Source organism: Anser anser (assembly GCF_964211835.1).
Source record: "Anser anser genome assembly, chromosome: 2".
Classification (NCBI taxonomy): Eukaryota; Metazoa; Chordata; class Aves; order Anseriformes; family Anatidae; genus Anser; species Anser anser.
The window spans coordinates 84,860,696-84,886,928 of NC_139721.1; the positions used below are offsets into that span (position 1 = coordinate 84,860,696).

Here is a 26,233-nt window from a genome sequence, read left to right on the forward strand (position 1 = left end):
GAGTTTTGTTTCATGTTTTAGAAGATGAGTGATAAAAAAATACACAATACTGAGATTGTTTGGACCTATTACACTCCAATGCCTCAATTATATTCTCCAGAACTGTGGATATTCAGTTTCTTCCTAGACAATCTATTATGACTTTTCCATTTATTTTTTAAAAAATCATATCCTGCATATTTTAGATACCTTCTTTAGTTTTGGGTGGAATACTCTGAATTTTAATTTTTTATTTTTTCCCCAGTGGTCATCATAAATATTGTAAATAATCTCTCTACTTTTCGTCCTGAAAAAATACTGAATAGTTTCCAAGACACATGAAAGTTCACTCAGTCTGTATAGTCAGATAGGAAAGAGGCATCTAGAAGGGAGAATAGTAGAAATAAAATGTTATGGGTGCCTGACAAGGGTCAGAAATGATAGATTTAACTCACTTTTGCATGTCCACAAGTCACCTACATTTTGTCACCACTGCATGCAAAACTTCTCTCCCAAAATTTTAAGGAGAAAAGCAAATTTACATGTTAATGCGTAAGTAGTGAATTACTGCAGTGTGCTACTCTTGATGTCTTGCTGTGAGAAAAAATGATGTCATCATACAGGGAGAGCAAAGAATTATTGTCAGATATCCAAGTCATGTAATTAATATGGAAGAGACTCACTAATAAACAGACAAAATTGTACTGCAAGAAAACTTACTAACATCTACTGTCTTTTCTCTGTGCATGCCCAATGTCCTGCTGTGTCCTAAGACTGAGAGTTTCTGTCTTCCTCAACAAGAACATGGAAGGGTTGCAGCTGGAGGCCATTTACTGCCCTGCCAGTAGATAAAACTGAATTTTTAACCTTCCGCTTCAAAATTAGTATAATGCACACTAGTTTTGTTTGCTTGCTTGTTTGTTTTAATAACAATTAGGATTTGTATTATACATATATGCTTAAAAATAAGACATAAGTTATGTGTCTGTGAAATCTCTCTTGTCTAAAATATTGCTTAACTTTTGTAGGAAAAGTTACAGTGTTTGGTATTTCCTCTTTATTTGTTTCTTCTGCTTGTTTTTCAGTCTTTCTCTCCATGAACTATGAAAGTAACATTAGAAACTCTCATTTGAGTGAAGTAGCTTTGAAGATAGGAAAACAGGATTGCTATTACTAATTAAATTGCATAATTCCTGAAAGGTTAGCTGCTTTTTTTTCTGAGTTTAGCATCAGACCATGCATACTCTAATTCAAATTCCTAAGTGGATCAAGTGTTGCAGGACTTCATAAAGAGGATTGAGTTCTAAAGGTCAAAGGTACAGCTGACTACTTTGCAAATTCATGTTATAATTTAATAACTGCAAGTGTGGTCACTGCAGTGTGTAAGTGTTATGCTGGAGGCTACAAAATGAGCAGCTTATTGACAATTTACCGATTATCTCCTTCGTTCAGAACTAGGCAATTACATTATGAACAGCTTCAGGCAATTTCATTGGAACAGAATAGATAAAGCAAGGAACATAAATCTATAATAAAATGAATGATGAGATTAGAATCCATTAAGAATTGATCATTTGAAAGAGCTCATTTGTTGGCTTCAAGTAGTCTTAAAAAGAAACTTTATAAAAATGTTGTCTTTTTCCCTTAAGGGATAAATTACACTTGCAAGTTACACTTAGAGACAAGTATTTTGTTGTGTTTTGAAAAAGAGCCTCTTGCAAAGGTATCTAGGTATCTGTTTCAAGTACATGCTTCTACAGCATTAGAACTTTCTTCCCCGTGTTAATAAAGAGATGGCAAAGAAAGTTAAAACTAAATTAGCTGAGTTTGGGGCTCTTCTGAGGCTTATTTAGAAATTGAGCTTTTTCTGCATTTAGCTATCATTCTGCTTTCATTTCTACTAGTTTAAGTAATTCAGATTATTTCAAAACCTAGCCATATTTTTGAATTTGTTTATGACATCTTAAACTGGGAGTCAGATTTCTACTGGAATAGAGAGAGGCATCTTACCAAGAGGAAACCAAAATGGTAGCAATATGTCTTACACCTGATAGCTGTAGCCATTTTGAAAGAGGATATGCAGCCTGTGGTGGTAGCTCTGTACTGGTGACTGGAGAGGAAGCAAAGGCCTTGAGACATTGGACAGAAAATAAAAAATGTTTCTCACTCTGGATGTGCATGAGGAACAGCTCTATATTGTCACCTCTGTAGAACAAAAACAAAACAAAAACAGAGTATGCAGCATCTTCCACTATAAAAAAAATAAGGATTGTTCTCCTCATAAAATTCCAATGTAATTTAACCTAATTTAATTTGTCATGAGGCATCTCCTGTTCCAAAATTGTTTTCCTTTGGTATGATGTAGAAATAAAGTGCTAAAAGACAAGATTGGAGATGTTGGCTAGATTATGCCTCCCAAATGAAACAGAAATAGAGAAATCAGAAATGGAAATGCATAAATGTTTTCAAGCGAACTATCTGAATTGTTCCAGACTTAAAACTCAGTTCATTTAGCTTTGACCAAAGCTAAATCTGGAACAAAAATGAAAGATGGCAGCTATCCCACGGAAAATCTGGTGACGGTTGGAGTTGCCCTTCACAGGAGAGAGAAGCTCACAAAAATTTCTTTGATTAAAAGACATTAGACAAGCTTTTGATCCATATTACAGTTTTTATTTTAAATGTAATTCTGCTGACTCCAAAAGCAGCTACACATTAATGCAGAAAGACTAACAAAGAGAGGAAGTCATTTACTACAGAAATGTAGATTTCTCAGCTGAAAAAGATCAATGGCTAGGAACAACAGTAAATAGAAGTCTAACTGGTAAGAAGACTGTTCTTCGTAGTGCATCAGTTAAGGGTACTAATGGCCCATCTTATGTATCCATTAAATCTCATGAGTTTCAAATGGTATGAAGTATGTTTTAGTATCATTAGGGGGTTTGCATGGCTGACCAAGCAAAATACAGTATTTTACAAATTTTGATAAAATTACATCTGAAATGACAGGAATTTTGACAATGACACGAAAAAAAATGACAGTTGAAGTTGCATTAAAATGTTTGTGCGTAAGTTCTGAGAGATACAGAAGTGATTAACGTGAAAAATGAGAACTGATTAATTATTTTAAAATTAGTAGCTGAAAGCTAAATGTGAAATGATTTATAGTTTTCCTGATGATACATCTCTTACGTCCTGGAGATTGTTCCAAAAAATAAAAATAAAAATAAACCCAAAACAGAAACACACATAAACAAGAGTAGAAAAGGGCACAGTGTTCCTCTGTATATATTTAATATAATTTAGAGGGGTGTTACACAGAAATATGGAATCGTGGCACCCATTTCATAGGTTTTAGCAAGCTCTAAGTTTATGGTCTTTTTCTTTTTCTTTCTTTCTTTTCTATTTTGGGAAAAATTGGAGAAGTGTAATTTGGAAGAAGAATTGGAGAGAGTTTTACGGAGAACTACTAGAGAAATAGTATCATTTAAAGATATTTAATGCTATTTAAAACTTTCACTTCTGTAAAAAAACATACGTGAAGCCAGCAAACCTTACATTACAGCTGAGTTCTCAGACCCTCTTTTAAGATACAAATTTCACCAATATTTAGGCTTTTTTCCAATTAGTTTTTCAGGAAATTGTAAAACATATGATAAATTTGACTGCCCCGGTTCTGGCAGCATAGCATGCAACTCAAATGTGTAAAGTATTACAGAACTGGGACTTCTGTTTTCTTTACCTACATATTAAAAGGTTTCCTTCAAACATTTCCTTTATTCCTGTGCTTTTATGTAATGACTTTTTGGCTATTCATTGCTGTTAGTGAAGTTGGGTGTTTCTTGTTTGCTACGTTATTTTTAAAGGTAAATGTTATTGCTTTAGTGTAGATGACTATCAAACATTTAGGGCAGGAAGCTGAACTCTAACAGGATTCTCAAAGGAGGGAAAAAACCTTACTGGTACATACATCCATTAAGCAGCCATGCTTGCCAAGTCCGTGTACATTAGCGACTTCTGTAACTTTAACAAATTTCATCTGAGCTTTCATTCTGCTGACCTAATTTAACAAGAAGGAAATTCAATAACAACCCGTAATATTGAAGCATTATTTCCCAAGAGGAATTTAACAACACTTCTACATCAAATAATAATGTGTGAATAGTGGATTATATATAGTGATGGCAATAAGAAGGGGAAAAACTAACCAAAAAAAAAAAAAAAGAGAGGGAGAAAGAAAGAAACTACTGAACTACTGTATCTCCTTTTCAAACAAACCAATAGCTTTCAAGTTTTTACAGAAACTAATAAAATCCTGAAAAGTTAATTTCAAGTTTGAAATTTCTGTGGTCTTTGCGAAGAAACTTTTATAAGTATCTGAGAATAAATCATAGCCTTCCTTTTTCACAGAGTATAACTTTGATTCAAAAGAACATAAATATGAGTTGTGACAAATAATTTTTGATGTGGAAGACCACAACTTCAGTATGTACACACTGATATAATTTGACATATGTTATTAATGGCTTATTTTAGAACACATTATTTTGGGTAGTATTCAAATTCACAAATAAAGCAAATTTAATCATTTCTTAAGAGAAAAGAAGAAGGGATAAATAAAAGGATACACAATGTGGTGTTTATTTAGATAAATAGAAATGAATGCCTGTGGACAGTCTTGGGACTGAAGTCCTTGAAAGCTGTGGCTGCGATAAATTCTTTAGTCTTCCAAATGTTGGAGGAGAAGTGAAAATGTTCTCCTGAGAGAATTTAATTCTGAAGATAAAAGGTGGTTCATGAACTGAATCTGTTCAGTTATTAGTTTAGTACACATGCACACATTCTTTTATCTGTAAGAAACCACTATATTTTATAAGCTTTGCACTCTATAAACTTCTGACATACTATTGTAAACTCTAAAATCAACACAGACTTACTGGAAATATCTTATGTAGTACATCAATATCAAAACCAAACACAGAATGTCTGAAAGTTTTACATTGTTCTATTTGGAAAAATAAAATAAAACTATTTAAGATGATAGTCAACTATAGCATAGTGTTATTAAAACCAGAGGACACATGGGACTGCTGTGTGCAATGTTACTGATCTACTGAAATAAGAAAAGAGGAGAAAAGAGAACCCATGCTTTTTACCACTTGAAATTTTCTGCCACATGTGCAAGAGTATACAAGGAACTGTAATCCCAATCCATACATTTTTTTCTGTGGACATTTAAAAAAAATGATTAAAAGCTGATTAAAATTTCCAGAAACTATATCCTATTAAGAAGACAAACTATAGGTTTTCATGATTTAGTGAAGGAAGAAATCACCAGATGATCTCACTAGCAAAATTTGCTACACTTTGAATGCTAGGATTGAAGTAAAGAAAAGAGAACCTGGCAAAATTTGTCTTGATGAAATGACATATCATGGTTCTGTTAGAAGAAGAAAAACCTTAAGCAAAGCAAAGAAAAAAGTGGAGACAAACCAAAGATGATTTAGGAGATTGCCTTCTTTCTGCTAAATCACTTGCCACGATGAGATTCATTTCACTATTTTCCAAAATTAAAATTATTCAGGATACTTGCAAAACAGGTCCTCATTTTTAAAATACATCCCAAGTTTTAAGGCTAAGTTTGCATCTCTCCATATTTTAAGCTCTTCTCAAGAACTTTTTATATTTAAAAGTTTGCTTCTTGTCATGTTGTATTTCTTCTGATGCATATGATGTTCTCTTTTGCCATTTAAAACACTCCGGAGAACTGGTGTTTTACCATTTCCTCATTTCTGAAACTACTTTCTGTTGGCTTTTCAGTCCTCTTGATAGTAAGATTAATAAAACACTGGAATTCTTGTAAATCAAATCAGGTGGAAAACATTTGAAGTAAAGACTGCAGTATTTAATGTGTATGTTCCACCAGTATTAATCCCCCAGCCTGTATAAAATAACATCCTTGAAAGTTTCTAAATTATAAGGTTTTAATGGGAAAATACTTGATCATCTGAGTGCACACTTGTTCTTTCTTAGGAAGGGCTTTGAAAGCAGCTACCTAACGTATTTGCAATGTTCTCCCTTTGCAAGACAGCCTTTATATTCCTAACCAGGTTGCTTTCTATGTCATAATGCTTTGCATTTGTAGCGTAGCAGGGATGCTGGACACTAGGGAGTAAATGTATTTCAACTTACATTGTCTCTTCTCTGCTTTCAGGATCTGGCTACTATGTACAGTTCAGAGATGAGCTGCTGGAAACTTCTTGGCTGCATCACCAACTAAAAACATAAAAAGCAAGTCAGGAAAAACAAAACCGTAGACTCCATTGCTGACCAGCTCGAAGAGTATCAGCAGTGGAGAACTATGACAATACAGCAAGTCCTGTTACTTCTGTTGCTCTGGATGTGGCTGCTACATCCCTGCCGCACAGAAATGCTGTTCAGAAGGACTCCTGATCTCAGACACAGAAGTTCTGTGGGACGTGCATCAGGCAGCGATGGAAAAGCCCTTCACCGCCAAAAACGCGGCTGGATGTGGAACCAGTTTTTCCTTTTAGAGGAATACACGGGATCTGATTACCAGTATGTAGGCAAGGTAGGTTCTCATTAAGATTTCTGCATTATTGTCAAGTTTACTTATCTTTCTACGGAGCTCTATTTTCTATGTTTTATTCTCATGCATAAGAAGCAGATTTCCAGGCAATATATACCACTGTTGGTACTCTTAGAATCACTAAAAGTAAAGTTGCTAAAGTTATTCAGAAACATTTGAATGAAACAAATGAAGACATTTTTGACAAACTTGTTTTCTTTAGCACATCTTTCCTCCCAGCAGCCTTCTCAGTTTCTCTTCTATATCAAAAAATATTTTATAACTTATTATAAAATCATTTTTCAACAATTTCTTTGAATATTTCATGTTTCATACAAGATAATACATCCATTTTCTGTGCTTTTTTTGAAGAATGCAACCTATTTTAAAGAAAAAATATTCTCCCTCTTCAGCCCTCCCTGCAATAAATTGCAGTGAGTAAAATTCATTAACAACCATGTGATAGAAATGAGGTGGTTAAGAAGCAAAGTACAACAGAAGTCAGCCAAACTGCTTGTATGCCTGAGGAATACACTGAATGTATACTGTCTGGAAGTGTCCTTTAAATTATTTTTAGTCAACAGTTATGTTTTGCCATGCAATTTATTGAAAAATATATAAAGTATAATGCCACAGTAATATTCAAACAGGTACAAGAAAGTAATGAATTAATTCAGAATGGTAATGTGCTTGAAAGCAGAAGTTAGTGGCAGCAATCATGGCTACCAGTTAGTAACACTGGTTGGTGATAAACACAGAAATGTAATGTTCTATAATCAAGATTTTCATATCAGCATGTTTTTTAACTTGTAAAATACTGCAGAGAAGTGCCCACTTGTTGAAAATGACAAAATCACAGAATACCTGAGGCTGCAAAAGAGCTTTGGAGATCATCTAGCCCAACTCCCCTGCTCAACGCAAGGCCAGCTACAACTTGTTTGGTGCTGTGTCCAGTTGGGTTTTAAATATCTGCAAAGATGGAGATTCCAGAGTATCTCTGGAGTATCTGAGAGTATCACAGGTTTTTTCAAGTGTTTGACCACCCACACAGAAAAAAAGTTTTCTCTTATATTTCATGGGAATTTCTTTTGTTTCAGTTTGTGCCCATTGCCTCTTGTCCTGTCACTGGCACCACTGAAAGCCTGGCTCTTCATCCTCACTTCCTCACATCAGATATTTATAACACAGTAAGGTCCCCCTGGGCCTTCCCTTCTCCAGGGTGAACAGCCCCTCAGTGGCTCCTCATAAAAAAGATGCTCTGAGCCATTAATCATCTTTGTGGCCCTTCACTGGGCTCTCCCCAGTAGCTCCATATCTCTCTTCCCCACAGGGGGATCACCTCAGTCAACCTGCTGTCAACACTCTTCCTCATGCAGCAAGGATGCAAGGATGCTGTTGGCCTTCTTTGTTATGAGGGCACATTGCTGGCTCATGGCCATGTTGCTCCAATGTCCATCTCTGGAAAACTGCTTTCCAGATGGCTGGTCCCCAGCATGTACCTCTCCTGGTGCATGACTTGGCATTTCCCTTTATTGAATATCATGAAGGTTCTGTCAGCCCATTTTTCCAGCCTATTAAGGTCTCTCTGAATGGCAGCACACCCGTCTGGTTTAATAATCACTCATCACAGTTTTGTGCCATCTGCAAACTTACTGAAGGTGCATTCTGTGCCATCAACTAAGGTTGTTTAGCCAATAAGTTTCTGGATGTTTCCTTTTATCTGATTTTCTCCAAAGCCAAAATGATTTGGAAAGGTGGATGACATAAAATGACACCTAACTTAATTTCTCTGCAATATGTTTTGAGGTGATGTTTGGAAGTCATATGAGATAGGAAGAAGCACAAGTTAGAAATAAATTATTTGTGACCAATGAGGAGAGAATGTCATGAACAGGTTTCAGTCAACAATAAGTACTAAGTATGATTTTTAAAACTGAGAATAATAGATGACAAACACGTCAGTGAAAGGATCAGCACAAACTGCAAACTGAGACTACCAGATTCATCTGGATTTATGAATTTACATCTGCTTGCTTTCTGAGTTCATGAATGATATATTTTTTTCTTAGGTTTCTTATCCTGCATCAATATATCTGTCAAGGGAGCTTGAAAACTGTTGAATATCACATTATTCTTGAAACCAGTGTCTAAAATTCAGAATAGAATTTATGTATTCATTTATGCACTTGTTAAGTCAGCTTGAGAAGTTTCTACTGGAATAATGTTATGGAAATGGGGTTCACTGAATGAATGGGATATGTAATCCAGTAAATGTTGAAGAGTTCCTTAAGTCATCCATGCCTGTGAAACAGTACCATAGTCTCAACAGCAAAGTACTTACTGACTGGTTCTGGACATTCACTCGTTGCTTCAGGTCAGTATTTATTATTTTAAGAAAGAAAGATGGTGTAGGGGTGTAACAATGGCTGGCTGTCATGTGCCCACCAAGCCAATCTCTCACTCCTCCTCATCAGGGGAAGGGAGGAAAATATGATGAAAAAACTCATGGGTCAAAGTAAAGACAGAAAGATCACTTACCATCTGGTCACAGGCCAAGCTTAAGGGAGATCAGTTTAATTTATTGCCAATTAATAACAGAGTAAAATAGTGAGAACTAAAACTAGAAACGCCTTTCCCCATCACCACCCCCTTCTTCCCAGGCTCAACTTCGCTTCCAATTCTTCTACCTGCTCACCTCTGAGTGACACAAGGGAGGGGGGAATGGGGGTTCTGGACAGTCTATACCATTTTGTCTCTGCTGCTCCTTCCTTCTCACTCTCTTCCCTTGCTCCAGCATGGCTCCTTCCCTTAGGATGCGATCCCTTCACAAACTGCTCCGGCGTGGGTCCTTCCCATGGGCCACAGCTCTTCAAGAACTGTTCAAGTATGTGTCTGTACCATGGGGTCCATCCTTCAGGAACAGACTGCTCCAGCATGGGTCCTCCATGGGCAGCAGCTCCCACCAGAACGCCTGCTCCACCATGGGTTACTCTCCACAGGCTGCACTTCCTGCTATGAGCCTGCTCTTGCAGGGGCTCTCCACCAGCTGCAGCCTCCCTCTAGGCATATCCGTCTGCTGAGGCATGGGGTCCTCCATGGGCTGCTGCGTGGAGATCTGCTCCCACGCGGTCCTCCACTGGCTTCAGGGGGACAGCCTGCTTTACTGTGGTCTCTCCACAGGCTGCAGGAGAATCTGTTGTGGCACCCGGAACAACTCTCCCCTTCCTTACTGACATGGGTGTCTGCAGGGTTATTTCTCTCATTTTTTCTCACTCCTCTTGTACAGCATTTTCCACTCTTTCTTAAATATTTTCTCTAAGATGTGCCACCAGTGTCCCTGACAGGCTCAGCAATGGCCAGCAGTGGGTTCATTTCTAAGCTGGCTGGAAGAGGCTCTGTCTGACGTGGGGGCAGCCCATGGTCTCTTCTCACAGAGGTCACCCCTGCAGCACCACCAGCTATGAAAATCTTGACACGTAAACCCAGTACAGATGGTCATCCTTTCCTTCATGTAATACATAACATCCTGGAGGTAAATGAACTGCATAAATGAAGTGTGATCTGCTTTATCTGGAATTCTACTGCCAAGGTGAAATAGGACATCTTTTTGTGTAACAGATTTAATTTGGGATTTTTGATGTGACTGGTAGATGCAAAAAGCAAGTTGTTCACAGCTCTGTATCTTCAAAAACTTTGTCTCATTGAAGATACTGCAGTGTAGTGAAACTGACACTTGAGGGGCATCAACATTTAGGATGTTGATATATACATAATATATATGTTATATATATAATATATGTTATATATAATATATATATGTGTTGATATATACAAAACCTAACACATAGCCTGTGAAGGCTTCTAGTTGAAGGTGTCCTTGCCCATGGCGGGGGTGGAATTAGATGATCTTTAGGGTCGCTCCCAACCCAAACCATTCTATGGTTCTATGATTTTATAACAAGAATATGAGAGATTGCCATGGGGGATACATTGGTGGGCTTCTAAACAGACTGGCAAGTGAGGTATTGGAGGAGATAGAGCAAACTTCAGTCTGAGAGAAAGAAAGTAAGGTGTGTGGGGGATGGATATACGCAAAAATAGCAAAATGAAACAAAAAAATCCTACAAAATTGAAAACAGGCTAACTAAGCAGTGGTTCCATTCAAACAGTAGCTTAGCAGAGAAAATCTAGTTTAGCAGAACTGAAAGACAGGGTGTCCTTTATGTTTATTACTGCATGAGTTGGACACGAGGGAAAGAGCTCAGAGCATAATCATGTAGGTGCTGCTGGGGAAAAACTCTTGTTTAACAGTTCTAATCTAGTTATAATCAAAGGGATATGCCTTTTTTTACCAACCAGTATGGTGAAAAGAGAGTAAGCACTGTGGTTCCAGGTTTGTATCTGCATCACATCCTCACTGGCAATGAAGTCTGTGGCAGTTGCCAGTTCTAGACTCACATCACTTACACACAGGTAGCTAATTGCCAGAAGACCTTGTGTCACACAGCAAGTGATGCCCCCGTAAACAACATGAATCGTCATTCCAGGAAGACAGTAATCATTCTTTGTGCCTACAAGACTCCAAGTATGGATGGAAGCAATGCAAACTACATGAAAAAGAATTGTAAGACACAAAATTGCTTCAGTAGAAACTTCTATGTCTTAGGCAAATGGACATTATGGTGCATACAGACAATTGCTTGAAAAACGCTAAGCTTGATACAGGACCTTTTTTTTTATTATTATTTTTGTGGTTACAGTTTTATATATATCTATTTAGCATCATTTTAGAAGTCATGATAACTGGGAGAGTTACAGTGAATAAAATAGGATATTATCTCTGAAAGTTCTTCTCTAAAGGGTTGAGGTTGCTCAGCTTTCAAGCAAATACTAGTTTTATAGTCTGTTTTTATTTCTCCTTGGCCTCTGTGGGACCGTAACGATTAGAACGCTTGACACTATTAATGATCTTTAATTGGAAGTGAAAGCAAGGAAGCTGTAATTGTTCCTGAAAAAAAAATGAAATGGTATTTTGGGGGACAGCTAGAATACAGGCTTTGTTATAATTACTCTTTTTTTTTGTTGTTGTTCCCTTAAGGAAAACAAATTTTAAAGTTTGAATGGCCATTTTTCTAGGAGGTGCAAACTAGAAGAAGCTGCTCATTGAAATACACCTTGAAATATTAAATTCTGCTGTACAGAGTTATTAATTTGTTGAAAATTAAATGAGCTTTCTAGGTTTTCCTTGCCAAAATGACCCTTAACAGGCATTTAAAAGGTTTCTATGTCAAGCATGTCTTTCACATGCAATTACTGGTATATTTAATTTCTGAGTTCAAGCACTGTAGTGTATTTCCTATCTGTTGTCCTATGTCACTGGTTCTTACTGCTTAATTCATGAAGAATCATGTGTGGAAAAGGATAACTGTGATGGGCTGCTTTTGGTCACACCCTGAGAGTCCTTCTCTGCTGCCCCTTCCTCCTCACACCGTGCCCTGCTCCAGCGTGGGGCCTGCCCAGCAGCTGAGGGAGGGAAATCCCTGCTCCACGGGGATCTCTGCTGCGGCAGCTAGAGCCCTCCTGCCCTCCTCCTCCTTTCCCCGGGGTGCTGGCAGGGCTGTTTCTCCCCCTTTCTCTCTTTCTTTCTGCCAGGTGCCGGGCAATGCTGTGCCCTCCTTTCTTCCCCAGGCTGTTCCCGAGGCGAGGCGCCACCATCTTGGCTGCTGGGCCCAGCCGTGCCCTGCGGTGGGGCCGCTGGGGCCGGCACGGGGCAGCCCTGGCATGGCCTCACACTGTGGCAACAACGCAGACATGCATCTGCACCCATGGGCACCCACACCCCGTACAGTAACATACTTAGCTCATATGTGTTCAAACAGTTTTTTTTTTTTAATTTCCTTTTCCATATATCAACAGATAGAATATTGTAGAATCATGTAGCATACACGATCACTCTAATTCTAACCTGTTACAAGTGTCTCACAAACAACACATTCAAAACAGTTGGTTGGGGCATCGGGGAATGTCTTCATGAATATTTCTGTGTCAATCTGATTGCTTTCCTGTGCCTTACCAATCTGCAAATACATTTCAAGTTTACTAAGAAACTAATGCAAATATGAGTAGGGACTAGTAGCTGAATATTGCTTTTTCTTTTTCTGTAGAGCAGCTGACAGCTAGATCTAATGGTCTATGCTACAGGGTATGACAGCAAATGCAAGCCCCTCGGGAGGAAGTGAGTGGTTTTAGTTAAAACCTGGTAGTTTTGATGAGAGAGTAAAGATTATTCAACTTCTCCACTTTTTTCTTTGATACTTGAGTGCAAACAATTTATAAATATACTCAAATTTTATTTTTAAATAAGAATAAAAGCAGGCACATATCCATAATGAAATAGAAGAGTTCAGTTGGAAGGGACCCTCAAAGATGTTCTAGTCCAACTAGATCTGGTCCATTAGTAATAATAATATATTCAGAACCTGGCAACTCAAACTGTGATACAGTTTGTCAGAAAGACTTCATCTGTAATAGTGCATGGTTTTGAAGAGCACTCTATAAGCTACAGAGAAGGCAGAGTTTCTTTTCTGAGTGCAGGACACATCTTCCAAGTGAGGTAGAGATGGCAGTTACGGTGTAAATACTCCATTGAATAAAGGGTTCTGGTTTGAATTTAATGACAAGTGATAACAAAGCTGAGAGGTCAGTATGGTTCTACTAATCTTTGGAGTATGTTTCCTGCCATTGCCTTTCAGAGTCTCTGAGAAAACTATTTTTAAATGTTTGGGTCTTTGTTTTGTTTGTTTGTTTTGTTTGTTTTGTTTGTTGTTTGTTTTTCTTCCTTATACTCCCAATAGCAGTGATCTGCCATTGCGAATCTAATTTCTAAAAAAAGATGATTCAGCTCTGTGCAAGCACAAAGTGTTGATCAGTTTTCAGGAATATTTAGAGGGGAGATAGTCAAAGTTATGGACATCCTTCCAGCGGGTATAAAATCACCAATAAGATGCGTTTTGCTGCTTTCATGGCAAAGACTCATAGCTCTCTTGGGTTGTTTCCAAACTCAGAGGTTGTATGGGTTCATGCATTGCCTTCAAAATAGCATCATGCTTTAAAATAGAGTAAAACAAAACAAAACAAAACAAAAACAAAGGAAAATAGTTTGGTCTGAACTCTCCAGTTCCTTTCAGTTCAGTTTCTCTTTCAATTCTAAAATTGTACCTGCTTTTCACAGTAAGATAATCCAAAAAGGAAAGAACTGATTAAACTGCAATGATTTACATTCAAAGCCATAGCTCAGGAGAAGTAGAGTCCACTTCATCAGAGTCCATTCATTCACTCGAAGAATTAAAAAAACATAATAGAAAAAGGAACTTTAGGAATGTTTAACCTACACCTTGTTTGAAGTGATAATTGTATACATAGCTAATAGTTTCAAGAGCAATTTGAAAGGCTGATGCTTTAGGGGGCTTTTTGTCTTTTTTTTTTTTTTTAATTAGATGCAGATGACCTTTTAAATATCCTATACACACAGAAAGCAAGGATGAGCCAGTGTAATACTGAGGGAAAATCGGTGGCTTGCAACAAAACACCCATGAGGGAGAGAGTTCTAAGAAATTAAAAGTTGATGTTTACCCTTTTAAAATGCCTTCCTGGAAGCATTGCCTTATATTTATGAGTGTTTTTCTCTTTGAAGATAATAAAAATAATCTTAATCAAAAAGGCTGTAATGGCAAGTTTTATCAAACCCTCCAATGCCTTCTGTTTTGAGGCAATATGTAGTCAATGTATCTGAAGTCTCTGGTGAACAGAGCAGTATTTGTTCTCAGGAGTAAACAAACATCATTTTCCAACCCATTATTAATTTTCTTGTTCTTCCTCAAATTAAGTTATTTAATTTCTGAATCTTTTCACGGCTATTTATTAGAAGATGTTAAAGCAGGACTTGGGGAAACAATTGCCCTCTAGTTTGACAATATTTCTGTCTGTAGCAATTTTAGATGTGCAACCATAGATGAGTCTATATACTCTTCAAGACTGAGAAGAGAAGCTGTTTTAATTGAAAAGATGCAATTCACAGACCACCCAGTTGGCTGAAACGTGGGTGCAAGGTACCTTACATATCTGAACACAACTAACAGCTTAGAAAGACATTAATGCATAATTGTTGTGGCATTCTAAAAGACATATTGAAACATATAACATAAAACATACAACAAGCATACAACAAACATACAACAAGCATCTTGATGGAAAAGATGAGCTGAAACAAAACCCCTCATGTTCTGGGATACTGTACTTCTGAAAACTATGTAGTTACAGATACTATTGCCTGGAATTTAAGACTCAAATGGCTGGGCCCACACAATTTCTGTGGGGGAAAAAAATATCAAAATACTTCCACTATTATTCAAAAATTAAAGAAAACCTCAGTGCTCAATTGCAGTTCTGTTGATTTCTTTTGTCACCTTTTCCTAGATGAAGAGAAGACTTCTCCTTCATATTGGCTCTTTCCATTTTTGACCTTTCTTTCATAGATCTGTGTTTTCAGTACATTTTTGCTACCTGGATTTAGCATTATTGTTTTGCAGGCAGTACAGACCCATGATGTCTGGGGGGGTCATTTTTATTTAGGCAAAAAGGTAGGTGCTGTCTCTGCTTTTTTATTTTTATTTTTTTATTCTTATTTTATTCCTTTGATCCCGCCTTTCCTTTTAACTTCACTACTTGTATATCTCAAAGCAGTGGTGGGAAGACATGAACATATTACACTTCCTCTTGATGTAAAGCATGGGGTTAGCATACTGTCTTTCATTGCCAATATTTGGCTGAAGGATGGTTGTACTTTCTTAAAAATTCTCAAGCAAATGGAACTTATTAAGACAACAAGGCTGGAAGTAGAGGTTGGATTTGGTGGATTTAAATATTTTAGGGTAAAACTGAAGTAGTAAAAACAAAACAAAACAAAAACAAACAGACAAACAAAAAAACACACAACTCACCTACTTCATAGAAGAACTTGGAAGATTGCCATTGTGATTCTAGACTCCCTAGTACAAGAGGGACATAGAACTACTGGAGCAAGTTCAGAGGAGGGCTACTAAGATGATTAGAGGACTGGAGAACCTGTTGTATGAGGATGGGCTGAGAGAACTGGGTCTGTTTAGCCTGGAAAAGAGAATACTGAGAGGAGACGTCATTAATATATGTAAATATCTGATGGGAGGGTATTGAGAGGATAGAGCTGGTCTCTTTTCAGTTGTGCCCAGTGACAGGACGAGAGGCAACGGGCACAAACTGAAGTACAGGAAATTCCAGGTGATTATTTGGTAAAATGGGCACGTAATAGACTAGAAATGATTATAAAATGATTTATAATATTTTTTCTCTCCCTTATCCAAAAACATCCATGGAAAGAAGTGACCTCTCTTTCCTTCCATTTACTTCAGAAATTGTTTTGTGTTCCTAAAAAGTTCCTTTTCTAAAAAGTTTTAGTATGTTTGGTTTTTTTTTTGTTAATTACTAATATGTTATCGTAAATAGAGGAATATATTATACTAGACATGCAGAGCCATAAAATAGTAATAAATATTTCTTCCTGCTATAGTAAGAAACACATTTTTTTAATGAGAACTTTCATGTATCCTTTTCTGAGGTATGGCATTTGATGTAAAATACACATAAATTAAAATTTCTGAGTCTCTATTTACTACCTTTAAGAAGTAAAAATATTTAAGAAATATTATTTTGGAGTGAACTTAATGATTAACAACTGTTACTACCTAGGCAATCATGGTTATAAATTATCTACTTTAGTATTAAATGATTAAAATGGTATTTATGTTTCAAATTTTGACAGTGAGAAAAATGACTAATGCAATTGTGTGTAAGAGTTGAAGTAAACAGAGAGAATAAATGAGAGAAGTTCCAATAATGTTTATAATTTAAAAAGCAGGAATTTAAAGAAATGTCATTAAATGATCTACTTTGAGGAAGGAAAACGAAAGGATGGGTAGAATAATGCAGTGTTCCAGGGCATGTTACAAAAATTTAGGTAAGCTTTTAATGAAGAGGAGGCAATTGAAATGCTAAATTAATATGAGAAATAGAATATATGAGCTGCAGAAGTGGCTTAAATTGGTATAACCAAGTAGCATATAAATACTTGAGGACAGAGTTGGGAAAGATACGGGACTTCAGTAAATGTATATCAATTTATTTACTTGTAAAATATCACACTGGCCACTCCTTTTGATCTTTAAAAATAATCTGTCACTTGTAAGAACTACTGTTCATTAATATTGCTACATTTTCACATGGTGGTGCAACTAAAGATGCCAGTTCCACACAGGATTCCTCAGAGGATTTAGAAATACCTTAGCAATCAGCAGGATGTCTTAGGTCATTCAGAAATGATAATGAGTCTTCTATATAAATAATGCAGTTGGAAGATTAGGAAACTGATTGCTTAATTATCTCTTCAGTTAGGTCAGGTTATGTGGCAGACCATTCTCTATGTGTCAGGAGTAGCACATTTGCTAATAAAAGCCCAGTAAAATAAATGTACTGGCTAGAAGATCATAGAGCAGTGTGACGCTGAAAATTGCTGCATGGGATTAAACCAGGCTTATCACTTAAGAATAATGGTAGAGATTTCGGTATTACTAATGTATTTGCTAGGAAGGGGTAATGACATGCTATATAAAACATAGTCATTGAAGGAGCAAGGAATACTATTTCAAGTGCCATGTAAGACTGCATATCATAAAAGAGAATTAGGAAGTTTACTAGGAATAGTGTGGAATCCTTTTTACTGCAAAGAGAAGAAAGCAGGAAGTATCTTGCACAGGGCAAGAACTAAACCTTCATGAAACTGGGTGTAATTTGGAAAAAAAATGCAAAAGCTCTCTGTGATTCTATAGACAAAACAAAAAGAACAGAAGTTTTGGTATAAGTGATAATTATACCAAAGCAAAGAGATTTAAAATAAATAAATCCCACAACATAACCAATATCAGTATATTTTACAGGAAAACAGGAAAAGGGAGATAGAGTGGTACTGATGTTTTACAAATGCCAGAAAATGTATGGAAATCTTGACTGGGCCTATCAGCCAGTTACCAAATCGGAAATAATTTTAAATCAGTGAATTAGGACACACAATACATTACTGAATACAGCAATTAACATTGCAAGGAAAAGCAATTATTATGGAGTAGTATTTGTAGCACTGTAGATCAGGATGGGCTTTCTATATCCAGTACAAGTAGATGAGGAATATAGTTCACTGGGCTGATGATACAGTCTTGTATATAACATAACGTATGACTCTTGCCAAGATTTATATCGAGATCTGGTTATTTTGGTATCTTACAGTCTGATAGAAGAATATAAGTTGCTGGCTTGGTATTTAATTATTTTCATTATTTTATTATTTAATTATTTTTAATTTAAATTTAAATTTAAACTATAAATAACAGCCTATTCTTATTACAAACATGATTAAATTAAGTTACATTTACTTATGTAACTGTAATGTAATTGCGCGTAATGTTTTAAACAGTATCTTTACTTAGTAATGGATATATAGTTAGGATTTTCTTGAAAGCATTATACTCTAGAGTAATTGATTTCATAACTTAATGAAATAAATTACTTAAATTTGATGGACAAATAAAAATGTGAGTTGCAGTTAAGATTTTATGCATGTTCTGCCTCTCTTATCTTGCAGATCTACCTGCAGTACATTGAGTACCACTGTAATGTTACAAAATATGTATACATCTCTCCTGGACTGTGCATCTATTACATTAGTTGCCCCACCGACCTCAGGATTGATCCAAGACATCTTTTTTCCTCATTGTTTTTAATTCTTTATTAGATATAGCATCAGTCCAGATTCATCAGTAGCTTCCTGAGGCAATAAGAAGCCACTGAAAAATGTCTACTTTCTCTCCCCTCTTCTCCCTTCCTTGGGATAAAATTTAACCATAATACTATATAATCATGGAAATCAATGTATTGTAAATTATTAAAATATCCCTTTTTTATTATTATTATTCTTTAATTCTAATATATATTTCCCCTCTTTCCCCTTCAATCCCTTTAGATAACATTTGCTGTTTTGGGGTTTGGCAGACATTGTCATGCAGTTCTCTGTGAAGAAAAATGGATTTGCTGTTGCCCCAAGTATACATCTTCCAAAGACACATATACTGTACGGTATTCATGAGGAGAAAATGCAGACATAGTAAAGGCAGCAAATCTTCACTGCTCTCACCAATTTGTATGTTATAGTGATTTCAGCTGGAAACAAAGTATTTAATGTATTTTTATATGGCTTACAGCTGTAGGCAAAAGGAACTCAGCATCAACCTCTTAATGAAGTTCTGCATTAAAAAAAAAAAAAAAACTTTTTTTCTTTAGATATAGTAAAAATTGTGCATTATTATTAAGATATAAAAATTATATCTTAATTTTATCTTATTATAAATATAATAAGATAAATAAGATAATATTATAATAAGATAAATAATATTAAATAAGATGAATAAGTTTATATAAATATAAACTATATCTTATTATATCTTATCATTATATTAAGATATAAAAATTACAGTTGTTTTAGTGCTTATTTGGTTAATACCTGGCCTACTTTAGGAAGACTTATATAAGCTGTAATAAATAGATCCTTGTTAACATAAAGAAATGACCTAAAATTGCATCTTAATTGTGTCTTTGATTGTTGTCATCAATGCAGAGAGCATGAGGATTAGTAATGAAAAAATCCCCCCCCCAAAAAAAAAGAAAAAAAAAAGTAGTTCCACATTCAATAAAGATATGTGCTGTTTTAGCATATTAGACTTCCTAGGTCATTCCATGGTGGAATAGAGAGATCATTCTGGAAGCTGTCTAATTTTTTATACAATATTATGTACCGTCCAGAATCAGTCAAACAAACAATATAAAACATACAGAATATATATTAAAGTCTGAGGAAAGTTGTATTTGACATATTTCCATCCCAAGACAACAGTTTAATTTACAGATATTACTCATTGAGGTAGGAATATAGGCTTGAGCAGTCAATATCAAGAGGAGCAGGAGACAAAGGTTTCTTAATTTACTATACATCCTTAATTAATGTGAACCTGAAATAGCATTGGTTGTTTGTTTTTTTTTTTTTCCTTTACCTAAACAATTCCCTTTTGCCTATTGATATGCAATCACCTACCAGAGGTGTTAGGCCACACTACCAGAAAGTAAGGGCATTTCAGTTCCAGTGCTAGTTCTATACTTTCTGTCCGCATCCAATGTAGAGGCTGTATTTATTACATTAAAATTGGAAGAAAACATGCATATTGGTTCATGCAAGAAGCCTTTGGTGTATAAAATTCAATTAGTCTCAAGTTCATGGTAGCTCAAAACTTGTGGATCTTCTGGAGTGGAAGCTGTGACAGACTAATGAAACTGAAACTTTCTTGTTCTAGCTCTCTGAACATCAGCTAAAGACCTTGGCTTGAGGAAGGAGTTTGATTATTGGCATGCTGACTCAGAGAATCTACATAAGTCCCTCAGTTTCTCATATGATGCATTGTAGAAAGGGAAACTACCTTTCTCAGCTGAAATCCTAGAAGCTGATATCAATGACAAGCCTGTCTACCTTCTCCAGACTGTGATTCCTCTATTTAGAATAAGTTACAATAGCGTGCAAAAGATGCAAGTCTAGTGATGAAGAAATACCATTCCTGTATGATTAGTCTGGAATCTGAGAATCTTGCAGATGACATCACTTGGTTGTGATGATTATAGGGAGCTGGAAACATCACATTTCTGATCGTGTGATACTTCACACAGTACTTCACACATTACTTTACTACACATTACTTCACCAGGAAGTAATATCATAAAAATATTAGTTCTAATTAATCTCTTACCACTTTAAAAAATAGTAGAAACAAACAAAAATCTTGAACAGCAAGTAACAATTGCAATCTCTCTCTGTAGAAATAACAATAATGACGTTTATCTTCTTTGGATAATGACTCAAGTGAATGTAAGCTAAAAATGCACTGCAGCCTGGAGTTTTTCATTACTGTTTGTTGCTTCTTCTCAACAAGCAAAAGAATTTCAGTTCTCTCCTCATCTTGCATAATTATGCTTCCATTTTAGTTTACTCTCCCTTTATCTTTCCTGGTCTCACAAAAAATAAAAAATAAATAAGATAAAAAATAAAATGAAATATGCCTTTTTCCTTTCCACCTTTCTCCTCTTTTAAATAACACATAATAGCACACAACTTGCAAACTGACAATATGACTAAGTGAGAAAATGAAACGTATGGCATGTCTCGTTAAAACTTAGTGGAAAATCTTGCATCACTGAAGAGAGTAGCTTTAAATATTACCTTAAGGATGAATTGAAATAAGCGAAACTCTTTGGTGAGTAAAATTTGGCTCAAAGCCATGATAGTTGAATCTGGCAACTGGGAGAATATTGCACAGGATGTTTGAGCTGGTGAAAGTCTGAAGGTCTTTTAGAATAATTGCAGTTAATGTTAAATAACGGCATCATTTAATAGCTCAGTTCATGAAGCTTAAAATCAGTATCCCCACTGTGAGAATTCTATGCCAATTATTCTCTGCTGATTTCAGATCAAATATGCCCACTGTTGAAATTATTTTTGGAGAGACTATTATTATTATTCTAGGAAGCATCCAGTAATATTATAATATGTACTGTAGAAAACTTGGAGTGAAATAGTGAATACTTCCATGAGTGTATTTTGGCATCATATGACTAATATGATTACTTAGAAAAAAGTTAATAGGTCACACTCTAGCCCTAAAATTGGTCCTCATAATAAGGGTAAAATCAGGATTTAGTTGAATAAAACCTAAACGATCAATTAATTCAGGAGCAAACCAAGTTCTCATTGTTATTGTGATACTTGGATTAAATGAAATGTTGACAAACATTTTTGCGGAAGGAAGTAGGAAAAATGTTTTCTAGATTATAAAAATAAAAAGGACATTATTTTAATGTAGCGGAGTAAAAATGTGTTTAGCAAGGTGATAACAGAGCAGTCTGTCATTTCATGAAGACTTCAAAAAAAGTACAAACTGTTTTGGAAAGTCTTCTATATATAATAGTGTATTAAAACCACATAGAGAAATTATTTGAACTGTATTAATTCCTACAGTAAGAATTCAAACTAAAGACTGGTTTGTTAGTACAGTCATATTCAGGTCTTTAGTTGTCTGAATACCAATCACTGAAAATTCATAGAGGGACTTCTGAATCTGAATTTCAAATACAAATAGATGTTACAATATTGAAGCCTTTATCTGGCTGTCGTAAGTCATTTCAAGTTCCAGAAGTTGTTTATATGGTAAAATGGCTCTGGTGAACCTGAACTGCTCTCTGTTTTCACAGTAGCAGCTTCTGGGTTTTCAGATGAAAACAGGGTTAACACTTTGTATGATATTAGAAAAATGTTCACAAAATTTATATTCAGTTACAAGATTTCAGACTTGGCTAGCATTCAGAGGAGAAAAAAATAAATCACTCTTGGAATTGGCAACTTTGATTTGCATCATTGGAAGACAATTAAGATAGAATTCCCACACTGTAATTTTCAAGTCATTTTTAGAGGAGAATTATTATGTTGTTCACCTAAAGTCTTCTGAAGGATCTTTACATATCTAAAAATATATTGAGCTAAATTTGATTCTGGAATCTTTTCATTAACTAACTGTATTTATGGCTGCATATACCTTAAAGAACAATGAAGCATATCTGAATTAACAATGTTTTTATTTTAATTGAAGCTTAAAATTTTCCATCTTTAAATTTATTTTTCTCTGTGTCTTGGATTGGTAACAATTTCTTTTTAAAGTATTCACAGAACATTCTACTTTGTCACCCTTCCCACTCTAATTATTATCTTCTCCTTAGCAATACCTTTCTTTTTGATTTTTATGAAATCCTTCTCAACTTAAAAGCCTGTTTAACAGTTTAAATAGGTGACCAAATATGCAAAATTGTGTTTCATAGTAATTGCAATTACTCTGTGATGAAACAGGGCTATATACATTTAAACCTACAGGTATTCTGATTTTCTGCACGGTGAGGAAAAATGTATATAAAATATATATACTGCTGACAGCTGAAAATGGAAGTATTTCTGTTGAAAAGAAATTCACTGAAACAAGAGTTTGCAAAATATCAGTGACAGATATGAAAACAAAACTACATCTTCACAGCTGATCATTTTGTGCAACAAAATTGCTAAATGAAACAGATGTCTCTCCATTTCTCAGCTGGGCTGACATGAAACACAGATGCCCGTTAGCCAAAATAAATGTTGGAAACACTTTTTACTAAAAGTAGGCAAGAAATACTTAACAGAAGTGTTTTTTTTGTTGTTGTTGTTGTTTTGTTTTGTTTGGTTGGTTTTTGTTTTTAATACTAGAACAAACTGGCAAAACCTTGCAGTGAAAATTAACACACTGCTTATGCATTTCAGAGCTCGGTAAAGATTCAGTTTTCAAGGCTGTCAAGTACACAGGGTTGTCTGTAGCCATGTTGATTCATCTAACAGCATCTGAATTGAATTAAGAACTAAGAAAATGAAATGAGAAGTATTCTCTTTCCTTGCTTACATAGAATATGCATTTTTGCCTTTTTAATTATCTCCTGAAGACTTGTTCATAGCAAAGTTTTTTTGTTTGTTTGTTTGTTTGTTTTTTTCCTTATCTCCCAAGATGATCTGAAATGTCCTTTTGAATTTGAAGTTGTTCTAGGATAGCTGTGAACTGTTATGTGCATACATAGAACTGAAAATATATTACCTGTTCCAAGTGGAATGATTAACGATTTTTAGGAAATGTAAAGTGTTATATAGCTTAAAGCATTCTTCTAAATGATGCAGGATGATATTCCTTATGAAGAAGTATTCCTTCTGAAGTGCAGCTATCAGCTCCCCAAAAGCCTGTATGTGTATGTTTCAAAATATGTTCAGCAATTTTTGTAGCCTTCTGGCTAATATAGTCTATTTTTAAAAATCTATAAAGTTTGAATTTGAGGGAGAGAAGAGATTAATGATTTTCTAAATGGCATATAAATAATATTTTTTACTTCCAAATAAACTTGGTAAGAATTTTTGGCATACACATAGCAACAGGAGAAGTGAGAGAAAATCTTGAGTATTTATGCTACCTTGCATATTAGTCAAATAATGTCATAAAAGATCTTACACCCTTAATTAGATCTAAATATAGTTTTTCAAAAGCTTCACTTTTTGTTGTGGAGAGGTTTTCATCTGTCTTCAGGTTTAATTCTGTTCACTACACTGTGTCTGTGCGCCTAGTGCAAGGCAACATTCCCAGGCACCACAAAGGAGTTATCTGGATTGCTAAATTATTAAACAAGTCCTTGGCATGCTTTTGCTAAATATCCCTTTCCCCAACAATTTTCACCTTTCAAAGGTGATTCACAATTGACTTGTGAGTCACCTTTGGCCAGATACTGTTCATTGGGACAGTTTGCTATTATTCTGGAGATAGAAAATTTGTTAGAAATATGTTGCGAGACTGCTAACTGGCTTCTGAATTTTCTGAGAACAGGCACTTTAGCCTCAATCTGCTATTACATAACCGTTTAGTTTGAGTTTGTAAGAGTTTATATTATCAGACCTGAGTTTGGAAAGAATATGAGAATATTTTAATGCTCCCGTTAAAAAAAAAATAAATAATAATAATAATTAGTTAATATTTTGCCCCAATCTTTCTTACTCAAGTAGACGTTTATTTTTTATTTCTGGTGCAGATATCTGAGGAAGAGCAGTCTTCTGTAAGTGTCCTTCACCACTCTGCACTAAAAATACTGTATCTAGTGGTTATGGGCCACCAGTGAGCTCTTGGTAGCAAAACATTTTTCAAGAAAAAGTGGTATCCTAGGAAGCCCTGGAGAAGAAAACAGTTAGTAGGCTTTTGAGAACTAGTTACACTAAAAGACATTATAAAATGGGCTACAGCCTGCAAGACTGTCTAGTCCCTAAAAAAAATGTGACTTAAAAGGGTGAAAAGTCTCAACTGTAATGGACTGATGGAAAAGAACACAAGGGATTAACGTTCAGTATAAAAATTCATTTCCCAGAAGAGGGATTGAGAATGGCTTGAAACCTTCAGTTTGAAGTTGGTGAGAGAAATGGAAGGAAAAGAAAGAACAGGACTCACTTGCTAAAGATTTTTCTTACACTTTCCTACTCATAATGTTTGATGGAGCCTCCTGTTTATTTCCTGTGGAATGAAATGAAGAAACTAATATGAAAATATGCATTTTGTAAAATAAATATACATGTAATGCTTACATGTGATGTAAGCAAAGCTTAATTTGTCATTCTCTGAAAAATATTCACAGTGTTTCTCAAAGTTTATTTCAGAATTGAAAGAAAATATGAAAACCATTATATAGAAAATCAAAGTTCAGAATGATGGTAGTTTTCTAAATTTCTGCCATTAAGGTTTTAATCCAAGATCCTGCACGAGCTCCGTTGCCCATATTGCAAGTCTGGGAAGCATTCTGTGTATGAAAATGTTTCACAGCAGGGAAGTTTACTGTTTGATTTGAGCTTAACCCACCACACCATAGTGTTTTATTTCAGTACAAAAGGCAAGGAAAGCCACATTCAAAAACATAATAGTATAATATTCTACCCCTGGTAATGACTTAAAATAGATACTATGGAAGGCAATATAAGGGCACCAAAAAAGAGAAATATTTCCATGATGCATGTCAGTGGGGATATTTATATCGAGCTAAGTGTGTGATGTTTTTCATGAACTGAAAATGAAACTTTAATGAGCTTGAATTAACAAAAACCCTTCACATGATTAAATATGATGTAGGTGTAATTCTAAGTGATGTTGTTAATGTGTATTCAAATAACTATGTTTCAAAAGGAACTAGTTCTGTCAGACTTCTTGGAACATTCTGATATATTTGAGTCTGATTTTTAAAAAACAGTCTTTATATTTGCGTTTTAGTTTTGTGTTCTAAAATATATATTGGAATAATGCAAACAAATTAGAAAGTTTTAGAGCTATCTGTTTCTTCTGCATACATATATTTGTACTAATACATGTGCACTTATGAATGCTTTTCTGGATTTACAAAATAAAACTCACTAAATTGTTGTCAACAATGATTACATCACATGCGACTTTAACTCGAAACTAATCATGTTTATCATTTCTATATGGAAGTATAGGTTTATGAGCAGGTAGTTAATCTACACAGGTAGCTTCTTGTTTATAAAATCAGGAATATTCAAAATATTCTTAAAATTAATCAAAGTTTCTACTTGATATGACCCTTCTGCTGAACCCAAAAATAAAATACAGATTTCATGGTGACAGCAAATCTGAATACCAGAGTCTTTCTCTTAGGTGTGAAATCAGTGGTATTGGAAGGAACTTTGCAACAAAGTGATGAGAGTAATTATAGTAAGTGTCTCCAAAAGATCAAATAAGCCAACTACATTAATGTACAGAACAAAGCAATGTAATAGATTTGTTGTTTTTTTTATAGATGTACTGAAATCAGTTAGTACAAGTTATTAATAGGTGAAGCTATGCTTTACATTACTTAGATAATGGTTATAAA

General features: G+C 35.2%; 1 protein-coding gene across 5 annotated transcripts in view; it reads left to right on the top strand.

Moving 5' to 3' along the window:
- LOC310894795 (cadherin-10) overlaps positions 1–26,233 on the top strand; it is a 95,763-nt gene that overhangs the window by 32,953 nt on the left and 36,577 nt on the right. For all 5 annotated transcript variants that reach the window (XM_083825332.1, XM_083825330.1, XM_083825334.1 and 2 more), the window contains one exon: positions 6,194–6,571. In XM_083825332.1, the coding sequence (XP_083681458.1) occupies positions 6,341–6,571 (231 nt within the window). In that variant the 5' untranslated portion in view covers positions 6,194–6,340. The remainder of the gene's footprint in view (positions 1–6,193; positions 6,572–26,233) is intronic.